Here is a 23,882-nt window from a genome sequence, read left to right as displayed (position 1 = left end):
CATTTAAACCTTTAAACTAATTTCATTTACTTATACTCTTTTACTTTAAATCTTTTACTTTAAACCTTTAAACTAATTTCATATTACAGTTTAAAAATTTTGGACTTGGACTAATGGTTATATACGAACCACACGATCTTCTTTTGGATCTAAAGTTAGGGATCCACTAACCGTTTTCTGATTGGTCAGTGTGGGGTGACAAAGATCGCTACTTTCAGCCTTTGATAAATGTTGATCCAACAGCCACAGTTAATTAATCAATTTTTCTAATTTATTTCTGCCTCAGATTTTTTTTCTTTCCTTTCTATTTTGTTCTTCTTCCCTACGCCATCAACATATCTCTTCTTCTTTTCTGTATCTCTGCACATATTTCTTTCTTATTCTCTAAACCACCACCACCACCGTCTCTTCTTATTCCTCTTGTTCGAATGGCGGTGGACTCCGAAGAAGGAAGGATGAGAAGACAACATGGTCGAGATCTGGAAATCCAAGTGTAGGAGAGCTTGCTCAAGAAGTGTCGCGAAGGTCTTCAATCCACACAGAAACTTCAATACGTTGCTTCTCCATTGCTTCTGCTTCATCGATCCAGAAACAGGTAGAAATCAATATAGATCTGAAATCGATTTCTAGGGTTTAGAACTGATTAAATCGTTTTATTTTTTCTTTATTAGTTGGAGAGCTTGCTGTCTATAGTTGGTGGAGTATGGTCAGTGAATATAAAATCTTGAAGCTTGATACAAAGGTGCGCGGAGAGGATAGATAAGCCGGAGACGAACTTGACGGTGGTGTATGGGATGAGCTTGGCAGTGGTGAGCCGAAGACGAGCTCGACGACAGTGAGTGGGAAGAGCCATGGTGATTCCGTCGTCATCTCCAACGTCGAAGGAAAGAAGAGAGAGACGCGAGGGCTTGGGTGTCACAGCAAATGGTGGTTGACGGCGGCGGAGCTAAGAAGCTTGAAAGCGGCGTGGTTTTGTTATTAGGTTTAGTTAGCAAATAGGTTTAGGTCTAAGCTTGGTTTAGGTCTAAGCTTGGTTTAGTTTTGGTTTATTTTTTTATATGTAAACCGTTTTTAGTTTATGAATAATTCAATTTAAAATATTTAAAATATTTTTTTCTATTTTTTTTTTTAATTTTTCAATAATGTAATAATAACAATAAAAACACGCTATTAAAGAATATTTAATTGCATACAAAAAAGCGCTATCGTATCGGAAGAAAAGACAGCAGAGCATAAAACCGCTATGTAATGTCCTTTACCTATTATGACGGGCGATGATACAGCGTTTCAAAAACCGCTATAGTATCGTTATATAGCGCTATTCGTCCGCTATTAAAACTCATTTTTCTTGTAGTGATATCAGCCTTGAAACTGATTAATAAAATTGATAGAATCAGCCTTGAAACTGATTCTTTTGGTTTTTCATGATTGAAACCCTATTTTTGGATCGAAACCCTAAATTGTGTAATGCTTGAATCCGTTTGATTATTTTTTATTATTGATCCAAATGCTAGTCTTGATAAAACCTAATTGAATCTGATTGTTAGTCTAGCTAAATCTCATACCTGAAACTGATTGATTAATTGCTAAACCTTGATTGGATGTTTTAATATTATCCTTGCACATATAGAATCCGATTGCTAAGAATGAGTGCATCATATCTACTTGGCCGTGTGGCCAGTTTGCATAATATATCATCCTGACCAACATGTTTATGTTATGCGCATGATCTGATTATTATCACCTTTGCACGATCTGATTGTTTTAAATTGAGGTTCCATAATTCCACTCCTGTACATATAAAATCAGTATGCTAGGTTTGCATTATAACCATATGGCCGCATGAAAACATATAGAAATTGCTTGATTGGTCGATACCCTTGCTTGATAAATCTGTGTGACTTATTATGCATCATATATCACTTTGGCTGTGTGGCCTTATTGCATTATATCACCTTTGGCCGTGTGGCTTGTTTGCTTATTAGAAATGTATTGACTTGATAGCATGTCTTGTTTATGGCCGTATGTTAAATATTTTATGAGATCTAAAATTGATTGATATATGATTTGAGATGTCGAAAATCAACTTGGATTTTGCTGCCCTAAATCTCTCAGGAGATAATTATTTGAAATGGGCACAGGATACTGATTTTATCCTAAAGTCAAAGGACTTGGTGAATGAATCACAAAAGGCGATAATGCCAAATGAGAAAGATTGATACATGGCAATATTAATTATTAGCCATCATCTTATTAAGAGTCTCAAAAATCAGTATCTAACTATAGAGAATCCTTTAGACCTTTGGACAGAGTTAAAAAATCGAGATATGATCACCAAAGAACGGTGTTATTACCAAAGGCCCTATTTGATTGGAGGAATCCCAGAATCCAGGACTATAAGTCCGTGGATGAGTCTATTACTAGCTGGGCAAAATAATGGATTACTTATGAGAAACAGTGAATTGAGACCTCCGGGATTAACCCCATTACCTGATACCAATAAGGCCGCAGAAGAAAAAAAAAAGAAAAAGGTTACTACGTCCAGAATGATAGACCACACGGCCATGGCCATGGAGGGTGGAAAGGACGTGGCCATGGCCACTATAACACATTTGGCCGTGGGAATCACTATGGCAGAGGCCGTGGGTATCAACCCAATTTGAGCCATGGTCAAGGCAGTGGCCGTGGTATATCCTTTAAACCACAAAGCTCGACCAAATCAGTGTGCCATAGATGTGGAATGGGGAACCATTGGGCTAAGATATGAAGGACTCCCAAAGAGAGTCTGAAAGGGAAGAATCCTGAAACCCACTTGGTCTATAAAGATGGTGAAAATAATTTCGAACATGATCAAGATGATCTTATGGAATATGAGACTTATTATTGCCTAAAAGAATCAAGTTGATAATCTGATTTCGACATCAAACTTGTGTGATTGCTTTGCTTGTATGTTTTCTCTGATTTTTATCTTCTTGAATTTATTTCTATTACATTGTCTGCTTAGATTAAATGAATGAATGATTTTTCTATATGAGTACACTGAAAAACGCCAATATAAGTACTAAAGCAGGTATCGCCTGTCTGAAAGAAGACTATGGCTAGGCTAATATATTATTGCCTAAGGGTATGCATCAGTGATGCCTTATATTCACCCAGCTCTAAGAGCAAGAGCAGCCTATTGAGTTTTAAAGATATAAGAATGAATGGTTTCCATATTGAAACAATGGGCGAAGGAAACAAAGAGTTCCTTCAGATATATGTATAAAATCGCCCAAGGCCATAATAAGTCCTAAAGACTATACATGCATTCTCTACTGACCTAGACTATGCATAGATCAGTATGATAGAGGCTAAAAGCCTGCGAAAATATACACTATATGGCACGGCCGGATTGGCCATCCTGGTCTAAACATGATGCGAAAATTGATATTCAAAAGGCACACATTAAAAGATAAGAAGAGTTATCCCAAAGAATCTCACGTGTGTAGCATGTACACAAGGGAACCTCATTAGGCCATCACAGTAAAACGGCTACGAGCCCCTTTTTCATAATAAAGACTATATGTCTAGATAATACTGGTGAATACATGTCCCAAGCGTTTAAATGATTATGGTATGTCCATAGAGGTAAGTGTGGACAATTCTGTGATACATGTCCATACCAAGAACGGCTTGGCCGAAATCTTTTAAAACGCAAATAGCTGATTGATAGACCATAACTTATGAGGTCAAAATTCCCATTCACAGCTTGGGGTACACGAAATTTACATGCACCTAAGTTAATACGCATCAGGCCATTTAGTGAGCATAGATATCACATATCACAATTATTAACGGGTCAAGAACCAGACATACCTCATCATAAGCCATTTGGATGTGCTGTCTATGTACTAATTGCTCCACCACAGAGAACTAAGATGGGACCTCAAAAGGAGGATGGGGATATATGTTGGATATGATTCTCCCACAATAATAAAGTACTTTGAGCCAACTATGGGTGATTATATTTGAGGCCAGGTACACGGATTATTTTAAGACCAGGAGGAGAAAAATAATAAAGCTGGTAAAAGAATTGTAAAAGAAATAGAATGGAATCAACCATCAATGTCTTGGCAAGATCCTCGGAATAAATAATGTGAAATAGACGTCCAAAGATTATACATTTACAAAGCTAGCTAATCAAATTCCAGACACATTTGCTGACCCGAAAAAGAATGACTAAGTCATATATAAACCAGCTTGTAAAGCACCAACGAATTTGATGTCCAAGAAGAGACACGGTCAAGTTGTTACAGAGTCTAGACAACATATGAAACGTGGTAGACCAATAGGTTCCAAAAGATAAGAATCCTCGGAAACAAAAGAAAGGTGCAGAGAATGATAATCAAAATTCAAATCCGAGGTTACTAAGGTACATGTACCAAACAATGTAGCTTGGGACGCCAAGATGCAAAGTGTTAAAGGTCCTGATAATAATGAATCTCAATCGATTATATCATGTCTGGAACATAATGGAACCAATAAGGAATGTCGACATAAGATGATTTATTTGCATACAAGGTAGCATTTGAATTTATGAATATAAGCGAGGATCATGAACCCACGTCAATATAAGAGTGCGCACTCGTATAATAGATTGGATTGAATGGAAACGTGGGGTTAAATAGTTTAAAGAAGAAAGGCGTATTTGGCCATATGATTAAGACGCCAAATGATGTTAAAACCAGTGGATATAAATGGGTCTTGTGAGGAATAGAAATCGTGAGATATAAAGCTGATGTTGCACAAGGATTCTCACAAAGACCAGTAATAGATTATGAGGAGACATACTCCCATGTGGTGGATGCAACTACTTTTAGATTTCTCATAAGTCTAGCTATATAAGAGAAAAAATTAGACTTGTAGCAAATTGATGTAGTGACTGCATATTTATATGGTCCACTGGATAATGAAAGTACTAGAGGGTATTGAGCTGAAAGAACATCAAGTTCTCGAGAACAATATTGATAATCATCAAAGTATATGATATGAATATCCTAGGAACCTCTGGATACAATTTCCCAAACAGTTGAATATCTCAAAAAAGAGTTTGAGATGAAAGATCTTGGAAAACAAAGTTTTGTTTGGGATTACAGCTTGAGTACATTAACAATGAAATCCTTGTGCATCAAATAGTATATACAGAAAAGGGTACTCAAGAGATTTAATATGGACCAGTCTCACCCATTATCTAGTACATGGGCGTGAGATCACTTGTTTTGGACACTGATCCATTCAGTCCAAAGGTGGACGATAAAGAAATCCATTTAGTCCTGAGATGGACGATGCAGAAGTCTTGTTTTAGATACTGATATGTTTGGTCCATAAGAAGGACGATGAAGAAGCCTTTGATTTTGGTTTATTTTATACTAACCAGCCCAAAGAGGGGTTATTTGGTTTTGTTGATTTGTTTTTCAAACAGGTTTTGTTTTACACATGGTGGTACACGCATATCACAGTAACATCATCCAAGATTTCGTGTGTGTGTATTTGAGGTCGATGATTCAATATGTTCGATCAGATTGTGGCATGGCCGATAGTAAAGAAGAACCAACTATCATGTTCGAGGACGAAGCATATTCTGCCCAAGATCTTCATCATCCACGGATTGCAGAAAATTGGAGAGGTCCCAGGGACCTTCAGTAATGTCCAAATCAGGGGGAGTAATGTGTGTTGTACTCTTTTTCCTTCACCATGGTTTTGTCCCAATTGGGTTTTCCTGGTAAGGTTTTAATGAGGCAACATTAAAGCACATTACAAGCTCTAAATGGTTATGACATCCAAGGGGAAGTGTTATGAACCAGATTGTGGATGGCTCAATAACCAAGAGATTATGATTTGTAATTTTTCCATTTATCTATGACGGTGTAATCTCCTATATAAGGAACCATGTTATTAATAAAGATAGACTTTTTCGTTACTTTTATAACACTTAAAACATTTTTATACTTTCCCTATATGATAAGGTTTTGGAGGTAATACAAACCTAGTTATATTATTATCGATGGCATATAACCATTATTATTCTCAAAATATTGTAGCTAGCATGCGTAAGCTATTGATGAAAAAATAGTACTAATATTCCCCCTTTTGTAGTAATTTTCAGCATAATAATTTGGCTGATTTTTCAAGAAAATTTACTGTTTAAAATTTAATCATTATCAATAAAACTAGTTTTAATTGGTTGAACCCACATTTGTGTGATATATAATATTCACGTACCATATAACTGCATATAAATGACAACATATATTTATTATTAAATTGTATATGCACATAATAAGATGAAGAAGCAAGAAGAACGTGAAGTAGAAGAGAACAAGTTAAGCTTTAGGCAGAGGCAAGCGAGAAACTCATGAACTCTGGCTATGTATGCAAGACTTTCTCTTGTAACCATACATCCATCATCATTGTTCTATGCCAAATTAATTGACGTCTATAGCACTTGATCCTGGAACCTTTGATATACCTTTTACCTTCATCAATCTCCTAATCTTAGCAACATCATTCCATCTTCTGTTAGCAGCAAAAATGTTAGACAGTAACACATAAACGCCACTATCTTCAAACTCCATCTCTAAAAATTTATCCAATATCTCTTTAGGAAGCTCCGTTAATGTCTCTCTACTCTTACAAGCACTAAGAATAGCTCCACATATAAGCACATCCGGTTTAACCGGCATCGCTTTAACAAGCTCCAACGCTTCATCTAACAATCCAGCTCTACAAAGCATATCAATCAAGCATCCATAATGCTCTAGCTTAGGAGACAGATTGTATTCTCCGGTTGTCATCTTATAGAAATATCTTCTCCCTTCATCTACCAAACCGGTGTGGCAACAAGCGTTTAAAACCGCGAGAAAAGTCACCTCATTGGGCTTAAAACCGAGCTTAACCATCTTTTCGAAGTATCTAAGAGACTCATGCCCATGTCCATGGATAGCTAAACCACCTAACAGAGCGTTCCAAGTATACACATTCTTGCTTCTGATTCCGTTGAAAACCTCCAAAGCCGTTTCGATGCATCCACATTTCGCATACATGTCAACAACCGCTGTTCCGATATGCGTGTCCCATTTGATCCCAGCCCTCACAACATACTCATGAACCCATCTCCCGTACTCCACAGCTCCTAAGCTAGCACACGCAGAGAGAACACTTGTAAGTATATGCCCGTCTGGTTTAACCCCAGAAGACGTTTGCATCAGAGAAAAAAACAACTCAACCGCCTCGTTAGGCTTTTTACACTGAACCAATCCACTGATCATACTGTTCCAAGAAACTTTATCTTTCGTTTTCAACTCACCAAAGACTCTCTTCGCATCACACAACTGCTCACATTTCACATACATATCTATAAGAGCGTTACCAATCTCCAAGCTGAACAAGTAAGCTTTCTTCATTATCAATCCATGGATCCCTTGCCCTAACCTTAACCACCCCACTCTCCCACTAGCAACCAACGCACAAACATACGTAGCCATATTAGCCTCAACATCCATCTTTAGAAACATCCTCAAAGCTTCTTTATACAACCCAATCCTCGAGAAACCGGATATAACGCCGGTCCACGAAACTACATCTCTCACAGGCATTTCATCGAACACGTTACACGCACTCTTTAAATCTCCGCACGTGCCGTAAAAATGAAGAAGCGAGTTCTGCACATATACATCGCTCAAGAAACCCATTTTCGTGACGCTCCCATGTATCTGTTTGCCTTCTCCGATCCCTGAGAACTTCCCGCAGGCTTTGAAAAGCGGTGGGAACGTGTACGTGTCCGGTGGAAATCCATTGCTCAGAAACGTTCGGTAAACAAGGATCGTCGCTCTGGGTTTATCGCAGACTGCGTAGCTCGACAAGAGCGTGTTGTATGGATAAGAGCTCAACGAAGGAAGGATTGTGCGGAGGAATACGCAGCTGTAAGATGCGAAGTCTGCGGATTTACCGAAAAAGGTCACGACTTTATCGACGACTGAGTCGTCACGAAGAAGATGGCGAGAAATTAGCTGAGTCTGTATTTGTTTGAAGACGCGGAGAGAGGTGCATCGGCTAGTAAACTCCAGAAGAGCTGATTTCTCCATGAAAGAGATACAGAGGAAGAAGAAGAAGAAAAGATAGAAACAGAGCCTGAGAAGTTAAGTTATTGGGCCTAACCTTTTACTATAATGGGCTTTTAGTACAAAAGAGAAGGTAGAAACAGAGCCTGAGAATTATTTTATTAATGCTTCGATCTTATTCCGGTTTGTAAGAACCAAAATATAAACTTGAAAATTATAAATCCAAATAAGTTTTTTAAAAAAACATATCAAAATCTGTAAATCTCTAAGATCCTGATCTATGCAAACTATAATATTATCAAATATTATCTACTGTCTAGTATGACTCTAAGCTGTAGAAGGCTCTTCAAGACGAATGTAATCATACATAAGACCTTCAAACGCTCCCACCGCTTTAGACTGACGTAGATAGATTGTGTTGGTCCCGGTTCTTAGTAACCTTCCAGGTACATCAATGCTATAAAGATGGTAGGCTCCATGGATTCCATGTCTTGCTATAGCATTATCTCTTCCGATACCCTCAGAGAACAATGGCCTAGAGTATTCGTTGTTGAACCGTACTTGTAAGTTAGCCCGTGCAGCCGAAGCTAAAGCTAGTTGCAATGTGTAGCTACCTCGCCAGTTCACATATGGAAGTTCAAAAACAATCTGCCATGTCGTTGGTACATAGGTCGAACCATAAATGTTCCTGCAGTAAAAAGAATTAAATATTAATTTCGAAATACTTGAAATTCTATAAAACTTTATTGTTTATAACTTTATATGATTTGTTTTTTACCTTGTGACGTGAGCGTAGAACCAGTCTTGACTATAGTTACTAACTCCAACTGTGTAGACGAGATCATGGTTTGGATATAACTCCGTGTAACGTTGCCATAACCCATACTGCCTAAACCTGTGGAACAAACAGAAAAACCGGAATCATTAGTACCATAAACCGGTTTTGGAACAGTGTTAACTGGGATCATGACGGTTAAAAACTTACTTGTCAGTGTGGTTTAAGTATAAGGGGTTCATTGTATTCTGGTATGGTTCCGGTACAAAGTATTCTCTGGCGGTTCGGTCCGGTACACCAATCTCCCATAACGTTGGACCATTCCTAGGAGGCTGGAACACAACTCTATCAAGACATATCTCTGAACCTGCAGCTACGTTAACTAGGTTTTGGTATTTGAAGTCTCCGATAAAACCATGAACCCATCCGTATAGATTATACGTTCCCGGTCTAACGTTAGAAATGGTGAAATAGCCGGTTTCATTCGTCTGTGTCCAAAATTGGTATCCCTGCGTAAACACAAAATAATATTTAACGATCAACGCATGTAATTTAATGATCTTGTTACATTAAAGGTAAATCAAAATTAAAGAAAAGACGTCAAAGTGTAACAATGATAGACCTTAGTATTTGTTTGCCATGAACCAGCTTCTCCTGGCGGTGCTAAACCGATGTATGCATATCCTGCCGGAGCCAAGAACCTTGAAAACGTTTCCCAGGATTTAAAACATTAATAATAAGTCAAAAGTAAATATTTATTAATATTATTTTGGACTTGTGTATGTAAATATACCAGTCGTTGACAAAGAGTCGACCGGTAATGGTTCCTCTTTCTTGACGAGTAGGAAAGTCAGAGGACGCTACAAAACCGTACGGCCATGCTTCAACCTCTTGTTCGGTCTGAATATTAAGAAAACAAGATTAACGTCTCTTCTTTAATAAGTTACGTATTAAAATAAAGATTATAACAAACTATAGTAAACCTGTCGTTTAGCATCTTCCCATAACGAATGTTGTAGATTATTGCCGGTAGAATCAGAGTTTAAGTAAATGAATACAGGTCCCAAGACCTTTTTCCACGCTTCACCAGTTTTGTACCTTGTCTCCATGTCCTGACCAACATAATGCTGGCTTATAAAGGTCTGCATTATTACAAGATTTCAAAACTATTATTTTCTAATTAATTTTGAAAATTAAGATTAATTAGTTTTGGATCAATCCTTACCGTAAGGGTCGTGGGACCGACGTGAGACGTGAGCTCCTGTTTGACCGGTCCACCAGAGCGGTATTCACCGCTCGGTGAGATGAGCCAGAAACCAACATTGGACTTGGTCGATATCCAACCATGCACCTTGTTGTCCTTGACCTCGCATGAGTACTGGTATTTATCATCCACCTAATATTATTCAATTTGAATGTTCAATACTCGAGTTAAGTTTAATAGATTTATAATCCTCGTCTATCATATATTCAGTTTTAGAGCTTTTTAATTGTATATAAAAACTAATTACCTGGTTTTTGAACATTTGGTTGCGAGGATTAGTCAATTCTACAGCCTCTTTGTAAGCAAGGGGCTTGGCACGGCCACTGTGGATGTCACGGTCATCGTCTGTTGGCATTTGTCTTTGCCGATTATCTGCCACCACCATGTAATGGAATCTACAAACATATTTACACCAATTTTTAATAAACTTTGTTATTCAAACAAATAACATGAATATCAATGATTCTCTTATGATGAAAACATATAAAATACCTATCAGGATTGAGTTTAAAGGCGACTCGAATTAGACCCATCTCCACTTCTGGCCATTCGGGTTGTCTCTCAAAAATTCCATAAGTGTAGATTCCTGAAGTATTTGTACGTATAATATACCTCTTGTCTACGTTTAATGGAATATGATCAGAACCACCATTCCATGTTCGGGAGAAAGAAATCTCCACTTGTTCTTCGTTTTGAGTTATGATTCTAAAGTTGGTTCCTTCGATTCTGTTGAACAAAGATAGAATAGCTTCGTAAATTACAAAAAGGCTATATTATTCTTGAAAATAAATTATCAAACCAATTGATACATGCTCTATAACTGTGAACATGTTCAACTGACAATTTTAGACAAATTATTAAATTAAATAGTTACTCACCTATCCAACGTTGGGAGAATGTTGTTGTCTCTTTGCCATGTTATGTCCCAGTACCTGATAAACATTACACCAGAATTAAGTAAGCAGGACAATTTTCATATATTATTTGATTACTACAATATAAAATTGCTGATATTAATTACCCTCGAGCTCGGAGATATGGATTAAGAACATTGCCGATTTCATTGTATTTGATCCCAGTTATTAATCCTTCAGGATTCGAGAAAGTCACTCTCACAATTCCATTGTCCACTATCACCTGAAAGAAATAAGTAATTTATATTAGTTATTTTTCAGCTCTTAATGTATATATGCATGATATTTTCTACTATTATTGATTGAAGACATGGTGTACATACCTCTTTGTTTCTTATCTGCTGCACTGTTGGAGCTCTTGCACCTGTTCCCTTTAAGTTTCTGTAGAAGTTCAATAATAACAAATAAATAACGTTAATAAACTGAATTGAAAACGCTCAGTACACATACTTACAATTAATTGAGTTAATTATAACGCATTGAAGGTTTGTTTCGAATGTTAGCTAGACACAAATAAAGAATTGAATAACCTTCAAGGACCTCTTGGTTAATCAAATTTTCTATGTCAAAGTTTATAATATCTTCAAACTCATGCGTGATAAAACAAACGTAATATGCATGAGATTTGAGAAACATGTATACTTTGTACGCATACATATATGTGTGTATGTGTATGCTTGACCGTAACGTAACATATCACGAAGATCAAAAGATAAACTGACCTTGTCGGCTCAGAAAAAGCTATCGGAAGAAGAAGCAACAGAAGGAAACATATCATCCACGAAGCTATCGTCTTCTGCCAAATCATCTTCTTTTTCCAAATCTCAAGATCGAATTTAATGTAAGAATAAGATGTTTGTGGAGACATCCATATTTATATGTGTGTGTGGTTTATTTTCTTGTTAAACAAAGTCCAAGACTAAACGGGAATAGGTGCACCAAAACCTAACTAGGAGTTACTTTGACTTATGACATTAGAGTTCTAATATGACTCGGTGTCATATAAGAACACGGAAAAGATTTGAGTTTCCTGTTTTTGATTGTCCTTTTTATTTCCTTAATTTTTTTCTCATAATACATAATTTATTTAATGGAAAACCTTCCTGATGAAAATTAAATTATTAAAGAGTTGTTGTATTGCATTCACGATGAACGTAACAAGTTGTTGTAACATTGGATTTTATTGCATGTTTTAATTTTGTTACAAAAGATATTTAAAGTGTTTTTTAATATTTCATGTATATATAAATGTTGTTATGAAAAGCATTTTACCAAACAAAAGTGCCAAGTTTGTTTTATAAAGTTATATTAATAGTTTAATATACATTACTCCTACATCAAAATATCATTAACTAAAACTAAATCTAACCCAATGATTTAGGATAAGCTTTGAATTAATAAAACAAGTAACAAATAAAGTTAATTAGCAAAATAGGAAAGTCAAAAAAAAAAATCTCTGGCTAAGCTTTGAATTAACAAGAAAAGTAGGTAACAAATATACTTAACTAGAAAGTAAGATTTTTCTATGAGCCAATAGATAGTGAGTGGACTGGTCAAATTGTATTAAGTTTCAATTTTTCTAGACATGTAATTCCTAACTCTAGTAAAAACTAAACGAATAGATAAGCTTAAAATATGTGATTTATCAAATAAATTTGTGATTCATTGATCTAGCGGTTGATAAAAAGTGATATTTTTACTAGAGTCCTGATTTAAACCACACATATATATCTTATGATGTATCAAATGTGAGCTTAGAACAACCTAGCTCTTAAAATTAGAAGTATTAACCACAAAGACATATTCTTACGGCTGGAAGATTGCTTTCTCTAATACAAAAATCTAGAAGACATCTTTCTCAAACAAAAAAAAGATCTAGAAGATATTTGTGTTTGCTTGCTGCTGCCATCAACCACTTGCAATCAGTCGTAGTACATTTGTTGTCGTTTGTTTTGATGTCGTGAGACTTGATCGCCCGACTAGTTAAGTTACAATTTTAAATTGTTAGAAAAAGTAGTGACTAAAAATTAAAAGTATTCTGAATGCAATAAATCGATAGGACTAATCACAAAAAGTTGCGACAATGAAACAAAAAATATAGTTAGTACCGACGTGCAAACAATTTTTTTTTGTTTACAATGGAAAACAAATTTAATTTTGTATAAATGAAATAATGATAATGAAAATTACAATAATAAAAATAGATTTGAGTAAGGGTGGGTAAAAAGAACGAATCCGAAAAATCAAATCGAATTTGACTCGGTAAAATGAATTTGAACCAAACTAAATCCGACATAAATATCAAATACAATTTGTTCTATGGTATTTGGATTATGGATTTTACCTGGACCGAACCAGAATTCGAATGAATATCCGAAAACATCAAAAAGTTCAAAATTTCAAAAGAACATTCATACCAAACAGAACTTAATCCTAAATAAGTATCCAAAATACTTTATTACTAGATGATAACACAGACGCATGCGCGGAGAGAGTTTTTATAATAATGTTTATTTATTAAATGATTTTAACATTTTGTAACACTATAATTTTTATTGATTATATAATGACGAATATAAATATTGGTCTCTTAAATATATCATCGTTGTTGAATAGTTAACATATTACATCTCATTTTAATTATTTCTAAGACTTCATATGCACAAAAAGAAATTAAGTTTTACGGCTGACACAAATCACCAAAACCAAATAAGCAACATCGATTGTATAATGACGAAAAGGAATTAGGTTTTCTGCTCTCGATTTGTTTACTATTGACTTTCCATGAGTGATTTCATTTTCTACCTCTATAAAATTGTGCTTTCGTTCTCGTCTTTCTTTCATTGATATGAGTTGAGTTTCTTTTTTTTAACTTCTACTATGAATTCGGTGAATTACATAAGTGTTTAAGAAATAGACATCTGTAAAAATTAGTTTCACTCCAGATAGATATCTAAGAATCAAAATTTTGAAAAAAAAAATTACCGGAAAACTATATTAACAGGTTAGTGTTCAAATCTAATATATCAAGCTGTTATAGAATATAAATGCAGACTCGAAATATAAATGTCTGTCAAGTATATATTCACCAGCTCGGTCTAAAAATCATCTAGTTCAAGAACAACAAAACAAATTACTTATTTCAACAGTTCGGGTAATATCTGAATCTGAACGGGTAATATCCGAACCCGAATGGATATACGAAGATAACCAAACATAAGTATACTTAACACTATATTTCTAATTTAATTCTATCATTTTATTTAAAATATTTATATTAATGATGCTTATTGCTCAAAATTAGATAATATACATATAATTATGGACAAAATCATTTGCTACTCATTTAAAATACATATCAAGCTCTTGTTTCTTGCATTAACAAAAGTTGCATGTAAAATTTCAAAACAACAACTAAATTAGTGTCTTTCTAACCTATTAATAGTTTAGTTTTTTTAAAATAACCTACTAAAATATATTTTGGTATTTGGTGCTTTTCGTTCTTCTATATAGTCAAGTTTATCAGGTTTGATGTGTTTTCGCTTTGGATTTTTCGAGTATGATGTGTTTATACATATTTTAAGTTTTGTTCTCTAATTTTATTTTTTTTCACTCTCTAATTCTGTTGGTCAAAAGTTACGCTAGAACCAAAAAAAAAAACAAATTTTGACGAAAGCATTTCTTATTTCAAATTTTTGATTTGGTCTTTATTTCACTGAATCTTTATTTGATTCGGTTTAAACTAAATATAGCGTTCTCTAATTTTACTTTTTACTTTTAAAATTGTTTTGCCGGTTAGCGGGTATCCGCGATTCAAAATCGACCGACCCGCATCCGCCCCGCGTAGAATCGACTCGACCCGCATCTGCATGTTGAATTTTCCAAAATGGCCGATCCGCACCTGCCCCGCAGCGGGTCAAACGGAGGGGGACCCGCGGGTAAAAACTAAAATTTCCAGCTCTACACGTGAGGCTTAGAGACAAAGACAGCTAAAAGAACCAAATGCAGAGAGATAGAACTTGTCAAAATCCAATTTAGATCCGTCCGATGACGATCACCAAACCGCCGCAGCTCTCATTCTCCGCCGCCTCCTCGCCGCTATGCTCACTCAAAGGCTCACTCCTCACCGTCGCCGTCCTCACCTTCCTCTCCCTCTTCTACCTCTCTCTCAATTCCCTCCGCACTCCCCCGCCGTCTCCCATCGTGTTAGAGTCCACGATTCACGTTCCTCAGACCAAGGACGAAGATTACTCCGACGTCTACCACTCTCCAGACTCCTTCCGGCTCAATTACGCGGAGATGGAGAGGAAGTTCAAAATCTACATCTACCCAGACGGAGATCCCAACACCTTCTTCCAAACGCCGAGGAAAGTCACCGGCAAATACGCCAGCGAAGGCTACTTCTTCAAAAACATCAGAGAGTCTCACTTCCGCACGTTGGATCCAGAGGAAGCCGATCTCTTCTTCGTCCCTGTTTCCCCTCACAAGATGCGTGGCAATGTAATGAACCTTTACGACTTTAAAGTTTGATTCTTTTTTAACTATCTTCATTGAAAGTTTGATGCTTTATATACTATCTTCATTGAAAGTTTGATGCTTTACAACTATCTTCATTGAAAGTTTGATGCTTTATACTATCTTCATTGAAAGTTTGATGCTTTTATTTTTGTCCAGGGAACATCGTATGAGGAAATGACTGTGATTGTTCGAGATTACGTTGATGGGTTGATAGCTAAGTATCCTTACTGGAACAGAACTTTGGGAGCGGATCACTTCTTTGTCACGTGTCACGACGTTGGTGTTAGGGCGTTTGAAGGGTCTCCGGTTATGATTAAGAATACTATTAGGGTTGTGTGCTCCCCGAGTTATAATGTTGGTTTCATTCCTCATAAAGATGTTGCTTTGCCTCAAGTGCTTCAGCCGTTTGCTCTCCCTGCCGGTGGAAATGATGTTGAAAACCGGTAAAAACACTAGCTCCTTCCTTACCTCTTGTACTAGGCTGTGTTTGATTGATGCATCCATTGTCTAAGCACGAGTCTCCTCTATCCCTTGTGCTGATGTTCAAGTTTATAGCTTTGTTGCTAAATCCTCCAGAATATAGATTGTCCAGTGACTTGATTAGTAGTTGCATTGTTGATGTTGTTACTCGATGTCCAAGAAATCGCTATGCAGTAACTAGCTCTGGAGATTATTGATTAGAACGGCGCCTAAACCGATTTTTTGAATGCCTAGACCGATTTTTTTAAAAAACAGTCATTTTGTTTGGGTTCGATTTGCCGTCTAAACCGATTTTTAGAACACTAATACTACTGTTAAATGGTGGTGTTACTTAACAGGACGACGCTTGGTTTTTGGGCTGGTCATAGAAACTCCAAGATACGTGTAATACTAGCACGTGTGTGGGAGAACGACACTGAGCTCGATATTTCGAACAACAGAATAAACAGGGCTACGGGGCATTTAGTGTATCAGAAGAGATTCTACAGGACTAAGTTCTGCATATGTCCTGGTGGTTCTCAAGTCAACAGTGCTCGCATTACTGACTCAATTCATTACGGATGTGTTCCTGGTAAGTGTTCTCTTATATACTCTTTTCTCGTATTCAAGAAGAGACTAAATCTTATGGTTATTGTTGTTTGTTTTGGATCAGTTATATTGTCAGACTACTACGACCTTCCTTTCAGCGACATTCTGGATTGGAGAAAGTTTGCGGTTGTGCTTAGAGAGCGAGATGTGTATGACCTCAAGCAGATCCTCAAGAACATAACTCAATCTGAGTTTGTTTCCTTGCATAACAACTTAGTCAAGGTACAAACCACTGTTTAACCCTTTTGCTCAGTATTTGTATAACAAGAAGCGGATGATTGGTCTTGTTGTTTTGCAGGTGCAAAAGCATTTTCAATGGAACACACCACCAGTTAAATTCGATGCGTTTCACATGATCATGTATGAACTATGGTTACGCCACCATGTCATCAAGTACTGATCAAAGACTCTTTCAGTCTTTTTTTTTTCTCCAACCAGTAGATACGGTCCCAAGTATGTACACCTCTTGTAAGTTTTTTAATATCATAGCTTATAACAGTGACACCAAACAAGATTACTTTCCTTCAGGAAAATTCATTATTTTTTTTGTGTATTGTGTAGTCTGTTCCACCCTACTGTGGATTAGTCAGTTGCTTCTACTTTGCCAATTACAGTATAAATACATACTTCTTATTCTATTGACATCAATGAATATACAGAAAATGTCTATAGAGAATTACAATGGCATTACTGTTTCTATGTACAAAAAGATAAGTGGTAGTTAACAAATTACATACAATCTGCATGAGTTATATGATACAGGACCAATAGAGTATATACATCACTCTTTTTTTTTTTTGTATTTACTTTGAAGTCTTTTTACATGAATTTTCCAACTCAGGATGAGTAATCAAATCCTCTTCCATACCACCAATTCCATCATCTTGATATAAATCCATATTCCTTTCCCGGGATCAATGTTAATTGTTCTCCATCCTCTTTCATTAATCAATGTAACCACTTGCATCATCTTCATAAGAACCATTAAGCTGCATCTTAGCTTTTCCAATCCCACACATTCTTTTTAAACTCTTTTTTTTTCTTCCTTTTTCGAGCTTAATCCGTTTCCAGGATCAATATAAACAATACCCATCATCTTAATCTAAACTATAAAACTACTTGAGCTTCTTTTTTTCCTCCTTTTCTTTTTTCTCTCTCTTTTTTTTTTTTGAGTTTTCAGGGTTAATGTAGTAGCCAAAATGGTATTAGAGAACTAAAACTACTTCACTAACTACTAAAGGAAGGAGACCTGGTCAAAGGTTCTGCAGAGATGAAAGCCATTGCTCCATGTAGTTCTTCCCATCTGCACATTTTTGATTAAAACAAAACGGAACTTGAGCACTTTGGATTAGGACAAAAAATGTTGAGACATCAATAGCGAAGCCTCTGTAGATCATTGCACATGGCGATAGATACAAAACGAAACCTCTAAGAGAGCAACTATACATACCAATCTCATGCTACTAAGCAAAGATTCAGAGCAAGTAAAATCAATTACTAAACAACGAGCATTAGCCTTTATATCAAAACCCCAAGAGACATACCAGGAGGCAAACCGTTCGGGAGATTCTTGACAGCAGTCAAGAACTGGTTATTACCAGAGCCTTCAGAGACAGCTCTGTAACAAGGAACCAGCACCAAGAAGCCACCGTCATCTCCTTCTTCACCGGTATGAAAACCAGGTCCATGCGGCTCAGTCCATCCAACAGACCACTCAGGCCCATCCCCAGCAGCAGCAGCAAGAGCCACAGATTCTGAGCCAGACGAACCAAAGATCTCAAGTTCCATCTCCTTCCTCTTGATAACCCTTCCTTTCTCTCGATTTATCTTTGTAGGGAACTTAAGAGCTTCGGTCTCTTTCTCCTTTTTACCACCTAATAGCCTCCAAGGCCAAGTAGGAATCTTTCTCATCATCATTTCAAGAATCAAACTCCAAAATTCTGAAATAAAGGATCAAACTTTCGAGCTGGGTTGAAAGAGATTAGCTTTTTTTTCTGACAAGAAGCTAAAAGACCAAAGTGTCTGCCACCGTTAGGACACAGACCATTGAAGCAAGATTTGAGAAACGAGATCAAACACACGAAATCGATTTAAAAATTAAAACTTTTATCTATTTATCGTCCTCTTCCATCATGTCTCTCCGACCAAATGTGTCCCTTCTACTCAAGAGCTAGCCGTCTCCTCCTTCCTCTGCAATTTATAATTCGATTTCTCGAAACTTTTGGTTTAAGTTTGATCCAACCGGTCGCTATTTAACGATCGTCCCCTCCAATCATTAAGCTGCAATTATATGATTGATACAAACAAAAATACTATTAGTTACTTTAATTAATAATAAGAAAAAGGGGAAGAGTTACTATCAACCGTTGATCCATGGACAAGTGGATCCCTAACCGTAGAAAAATTGATGATGTGTCATATTTTATCCAATCTCGTCTTGCGTGTATATGAGGCTCACGTTATTGACACGTGGCAATCTCATCTGCCTTTTGTTATCTGCCTATAGTTTTCTGGTGGTTACGGGGAAAATCTTATGATTTTAGAGATAAGACTATAATATACTTCACCGAATGTTCTAGGAATATTTGTATATGGTTTCTCTTCTGTAATTGGTTATGCGTTGACCACCAAATTTTAATTGGCGTTTACATGTTTGTAATGATAAAATAAAATTGTGGGAATTATTATCAAACTGAATAATATGTCTTTTTCTTTTTTTTTGACAACTGAATAATATGTCATGTGGAAGAGATTTGTATTATATGTTTGGTACTTACTGGTTATGAATGATGAAGTTTTGTATATATGTAATCGGTGTGCTTATGGATAAGTGTGATTTATAGCCTATAGTATTAGTTCATCGTTTTCGTCTCACCTGCTTAAGATATCAATTACCATAGTATCAAATAAAAAATTATAGTTGGGTTTAATAATAAGTGGAATAATGATACAACAAGAAGATAAAAGCTACGATAAGATTAATTTGATTTAATGCAGTTGGTCTTTTCAACAGCTTGTGGTTGCCTCTCGTTGGTGTTGTTGTGCTGTCGAGAAATGAAAGACACCAGCTAGTTAATGAACACACACGTACGAGAAAAAAACATATAAATTATTTAATTAATAATTCGTTTAATTTTACCATCATACACGAAACCATTTGATTAGCCAACTAACTTTATATTATTGTCAAACCTTCATCACATCTCTCAACTTGCGTTGCGTTGCGTATATATCATGCATGTATCGTTTCTTGCTAACGCGTATTCGTTATCCATATTGGCACATAAGCGAGTCATATAGTAGAAATCCTACTATATTCGTTATCGTTACATGATTTTGATTCTGTATAAAACGTTACACAATCAAAATATATAAAAAAGAGTAAATAAAACAAATAGAATTTTGTTTTTGTCTCCTATACATAAGTAGCGTTGACGTATGTATCTAAGAATAAAATACATGTGCACGTAAACGTAATCCTTGACAAGTTTGTCAACGATAACGTGGACGTTGCAGTTAACATCATCTTGCACAATAATTTTTCTAACCATAGAAAAAACGATGGGCCGAGATTCGTAAAGGCCCAACATAATAAAGTTGGGCTTATTGAGGGGAAGTCAGTTAACGGAATTAACTAGATCTCCGTTTGTGAACATTTGAAATTTAAAACTATTTCCCCTTTCTCCTCCAACGGCTCCTTTTTCAACCCCTAACTCTGTTTCCTCTCTCTGTCTCTCTCTCTCTCTCTCTCTAAGATCTCCGAAGAATCTGAGACAATCGATTTTTTGATAAAAAATTCCTGTTTGAAGATTCTGTATATCGAATCAGGTACTGTGTAGTGTGATTGATTGGATCATGATTGAAGAAACTCAGATTGAATCACTGTGTGTGTTTTGAAAAATGGATAGATTGGTTAGGGTTTAGATATCGATTTGCTCAATTTGTTGTTCGTTTGCTTTTGTAGGTGGTAACAGTGAAAGTGTTATTAGCTTAACAATGGAGAAGGTGTACGAAGAGCTAGACGAAGTCAAAGCCGCGAATGAGAAGCTCAGAGGAGACTTCAGAACCAAAACGGAGCTTCTTGATAACCTGAAGAAGCTCCAGAACAAGCAGTTGATAGAGATTCAAGAGGCGAGATCTGTGATCGAGAAGCAAGGTTTTGAATCAGAGGAGAAAGCCAGAGAAATCTCTGAGCTGAAGCGAACGAACGAGGATCTGCAACGTTGTTTGAGAGAGAAGGATTCGGTTCTCAAGCGTTTGAATGAAGCTAAGGATAAGCTTAGAGTTGATGGGGAAGAGAAGCACCGCGGATTTGAAGAGGAGAGAAGGAAGTTGGTGTCGGCGTTGGATGAAGCAGGTGAGAAGAACATTGACTTGGAGCAGAAGAGCAATGTCTATAGAGCTGAGATTGAGGGACTCAAGGGGACTTTAGCGGTGGCGGAGAAGAAGAAGATTGAAGCCGAGAAAACCGTCAGAGCTTTGAAAGAAGCGAGAGGGAGAGATGACGTGGCGGTTAAAATAGAAGAGGAGAAGGCTCAGGTGGAAGAGAAGCTGAAATGGAAGAAGGAGCAGTTCAAGCATCTCGAGGAAGCTTACGAGAAGCTCAACAACACGTTCAAATCTCGCAAGAAAGAGTGGGAGGAAGAAAGATCGACGATTCTAGACGAAATCTACTCTCTTCAGACCAAGCTTGATTCGCAAATTAGAATCTCGGAAGATCTCGAGAAGAAGCTGCAGATGTGCAACAGCGTGCTGACGCAAGAAGAGACGAGAAGAAAGCATCTCGAGGTCCAGGTTTCCGAGTTAAAGGCCAAATACGAAGACGCCTTTGCGGAGTGCCGAGACGCGAGGACGCAGCTCGATGAGTTGGTTGGTAAAAGAGATGAGGAAGTCGCGGAGCTGAGACACTCCTTGAGCACCAAAGAGGCGTATTTCAAGGAGATGAAGTACGAGAACGGGAAGCTTGAGCTGGAGAACCGCGAGCTGCTGGCTTCGTTGAGAGAGCTGCAAGAAGCTACGATCCAGGGATCGGGAAGCTCTGCGCTATCAAAGCTGAAAAGCAAGTTTCGGAACTTGGAGAACGCGCACAAGAACTGCTTAGCTAATCTAAGGAGTAAAGAGTCTGAGTGGAGGTCTCAGCTGGAGAAGATGGCTGAAGAGATGAATGATTATAAGTCCCAGCTGGGAAGTAAGGAAGCGGCAGTGAATGAGCTTGAGTTGGAGCTTGAAAACTTTCATTCCTCGGCAGATAAAATGAGGCTGCAGTATGAAGAGATCTCAGTTATGTTCTTAGTGTTGAGTAGAACAGTGTCTGAGGCTCAGTCAAGGCTTGTGAATGTCACAGATGAACAAACCAAAGACGAGAGAAGTAAAGAAAAAAGGTGTTCTATACTGATTGAGGAGCTAGAGCAAAAGAGTGTTGCGCTGGCCAGGGCGCACGAAGAGACTGAAGCAGAACGCGAAAGGGTGGCGTGCTTGCTGAAAAGAGTTGAAACGCTGGATCATTTTGAAGAAGAGAATCTTCATATGCAGAAGGAGGTGGAGAGGTACAAACAAACAGTTGAGGAGTCATCTAAATTCCAGGCTCAGATGAAAGAAAAACTGAAAGAGGCTGAGATTGACTTCGAAGAGAAGCTTCTACAAGTCTGCGACGCACTTGACAACACAAACTCGGACCTCGTTGCAGAACGTGAGAAAGTGGTGGGTTTAACAAGGCAGATTGAGTCCTTTGGTGTTATCAAAGAGAAGAATCTAGTGATGGAAAAGGAACTTCAGAAGCATAAGGAGATGCTGGAGGAATCAGAAAAGCGTCGAATGGTTTTAGAGGAGCTTGAAAGGGATTCCAAGGAGAATATTAGAGAGCTCTGCAGCAAGGTTGACACTGCATATGCGAAGTTGGCAGAAGAGGTTGAGAAGAATGTCTCATTGATAAGAAAAAATGAGTCCATTGATCAAAACGAAGAGCAGAGACATAGGGAGCTTGAAAGTTACAAGGAGAGGCTTGAGAAGGCGACTAAAAGTCAAATTCTCTTGCAAGAAAAAGTTGTAGAGGTGGAAAGCCACTCGAAAAGGAAACTTGCTGAAGTTTCTGAGGCCTTAGAAGCAGCGAACTGTGAACTGTCTGATAAAACATCTGAAGCGTACCAGCTTGAGTTCCAGTTATGGGTCTGGAAATCCATTGCTAAGAGGTTGAAAGTGGAGCTCGAGCAAGACCAGAACCTGCGCAAAAGAGTGGAAGCTTCTCTTCTTGAACAGGTTACACTTGGAGATGCCATGATGCAAGAAAGAAATGAGCTGGTGAATAAACTAAAGGCAGCTGCTATGTCTGATTCAGAGAAAGAAATCCTAATAAAGATTATGAGGGAGAAGGACAAGAACTTGGAAGAAGTCCAGAGAGAGGTAGAGCTGTCCCAACAAGAATCACTTACAAGGGAGCTTGAGGGTGCTGTTTTTGCGCATATAACTGCAGAGAGGGTGTTGCAGAACGAGAGAGATGAATTGGAAAGTTCATTAAAGTCTGTGTCTTTGCTTCTGGAACAGAAGCAAAACGAAGCTACTATGGTTTGCAAAGCATGGGAGAAACTAGCTGCTGATAAGATTCTTACCGAGGTAGAAACCGAGGCGAAGAAGCTGATGATAATAGAGCTAGATGAGGACATCTCTAGTATTAGCCAGAAGCTAGAAAGATCCGATGAGTATGTTTCTTGTTTCAGAGCAGAAGTGGAGTCTAAGCAGGGAGAATTGAAAGAAGTAACCACACAGTTGCAGGAAAGGCTAAGAACTTTAGAAGCGGGCAAGACAGAGTTAGAAAAACAAGTGGCAAGTTTGTCATCAGAGAGACAAGAACTTCTCTGTTTTATCAGCGAACTGGAGAATGGAATGTCGAAGCAGTGTGATGAAGACACGAAGCTGATGAAAGCTTTGGACAAAACAGCCCAACGTTGTGATGGATTTGGTAAAGAGAACAACAGTATTGGTTCTCCAAGATTGGTAATGAAGCATGAAGATGTTGCGGTTGAAGATAGGTCACCATTTAGACAACTTAACCATTAGACTTATAGTTTGATTCCATTCCACAAAGACGCAATGTTTTTAGTTGTTTTATTCTCGGTAAAACTTGTTTGTTATGTTGTTTGATGTTTCTCTGATGAAACCCTCTTTCTTTAACAGAGGCATTTCTCATTGTATAATAAACAAACGTACAATGGTATGTTTATTAATCATTTGGTTTTCTTTAGCAAATT

At 37.2% G+C, this 23,882-nt stretch overlaps 5 protein-coding genes and 1 long non-coding RNA gene across 6 annotated transcripts; 3 read left to right on the top strand and 3 right to left on the bottom strand.

The window, feature by feature from the left end:
* The first annotated feature begins 57 nt into the window (after positions 1–57).
* Positions 58–1,109, top strand: LOC125596729. Its single transcript, XR_007331215.1, has 2 exons — positions 58–595; positions 672–1,109. It is a non-coding gene; the product is annotated as an uncharacterized LOC125596729 (long non-coding RNA).
* Positions 1,110–6,269: 5,160 nt separating this feature from the next.
* On the bottom strand, positions 6,270–8,256 carry LOC125596730 (pentatricopeptide repeat-containing protein At4g38010-like). The gene has a single exon (XM_048771781.1). It carries the CDS (start codon positions 8,121–8,123, stop codon positions 6,465–6,467), a length of 1,659 nt encoding a protein of 552 aa, XP_048627738.1. The 5' UTR covers positions 8,124–8,256; the 3' UTR covers positions 6,270–6,464.
* A 95-nt stretch (positions 8,257–8,351) lies between these two features.
* LOC106385932 (rhamnogalacturonate lyase-like) lies at positions 8,352–12,000 on the bottom strand. The gene is made up of 13 exons (XM_013825830.3): positions 11,775–12,000; positions 11,376–11,433; positions 11,160–11,275; positions 11,017–11,070; positions 10,631–10,864; positions 10,386–10,533; positions 10,100–10,270; positions 9,858–10,016; positions 9,668–9,774; positions 9,497–9,575; positions 9,085–9,383; positions 8,878–8,994; positions 8,352–8,787 (listed from the first exon to the last, which is right to left on the bottom strand). The coding sequence occupies exons 1-13, from the start codon at positions 11,918–11,920 to the stop codon at positions 8,427–8,429; spliced, it is 2,049 nt and encodes a 682-aa protein (XP_013681284.2). The 5' UTR covers positions 11,921–12,000; the 3' UTR covers positions 8,352–8,426.
* A 3,024-nt stretch (positions 12,001–15,024) lies between these two features.
* On the top strand, positions 15,025–17,191 carry LOC125596721 (probable glycosyltransferase At5g03795). The gene is made up of 5 exons (XM_048771772.1): positions 15,025–15,552; positions 15,727–16,013; positions 16,389–16,621; positions 16,703–16,860; positions 16,937–17,191. Exons 1-5 carry the CDS (start codon positions 15,100–15,102, stop codon positions 17,036–17,038), a joined length of 1,233 nt encoding a protein of 410 aa, XP_048627729.1. The 5' UTR covers positions 15,025–15,099; the 3' UTR covers positions 17,039–17,191.
* Positions 17,192–17,246: 55 nt separating this feature from the next.
* Positions 17,247–18,883, bottom strand: BNAC03G61080D. Its single transcript, XM_013829069.3, has 2 exons — positions 18,183–18,883; positions 17,247–17,941 (listed from the first exon to the last, which is right to left on the bottom strand). Exons 1-2 carry the CDS (start codon positions 18,553–18,555, stop codon positions 17,892–17,894), a joined length of 423 nt encoding a protein of 140 aa, XP_013684523.2. The 5' UTR covers positions 18,556–18,883; the 3' UTR covers positions 17,247–17,891.
* Positions 18,884–20,313: 1,430 nt separating this feature from the next.
* On the top strand, positions 20,314–23,861 carry LOC106388889 (uncharacterized protein At4g38062). Its single transcript, XM_013829066.3, has 2 exons — positions 20,314–20,466; positions 20,603–23,861. The coding sequence occupies exon 2, from the start codon at positions 20,635–20,637 to the stop codon at positions 23,689–23,691; it is 3,057 nt and encodes a 1,018-aa protein (XP_013684520.2). The 5' UTR covers positions 20,314–20,466; positions 20,603–20,634; the 3' UTR covers positions 23,692–23,861.
* The last annotated feature ends 21 nt before the right edge of the window (positions 23,862–23,882 follow it).

The sequence above is a fragment of the Brassica napus genome, unplaced genomic scaffold (genome assembly GCF_020379485.1).
Source record: "Brassica napus cultivar Da-Ae unplaced genomic scaffold, Da-Ae ScsIHWf_1269;HRSCAF=1813, whole genome shotgun sequence".
In the NCBI taxonomy this organism is placed as follows: Eukaryota; Viridiplantae; Streptophyta; class Magnoliopsida; order Brassicales; family Brassicaceae; genus Brassica; species Brassica napus.
This window is presented reverse-complemented; position numbering and strand designations above follow the sequence as displayed.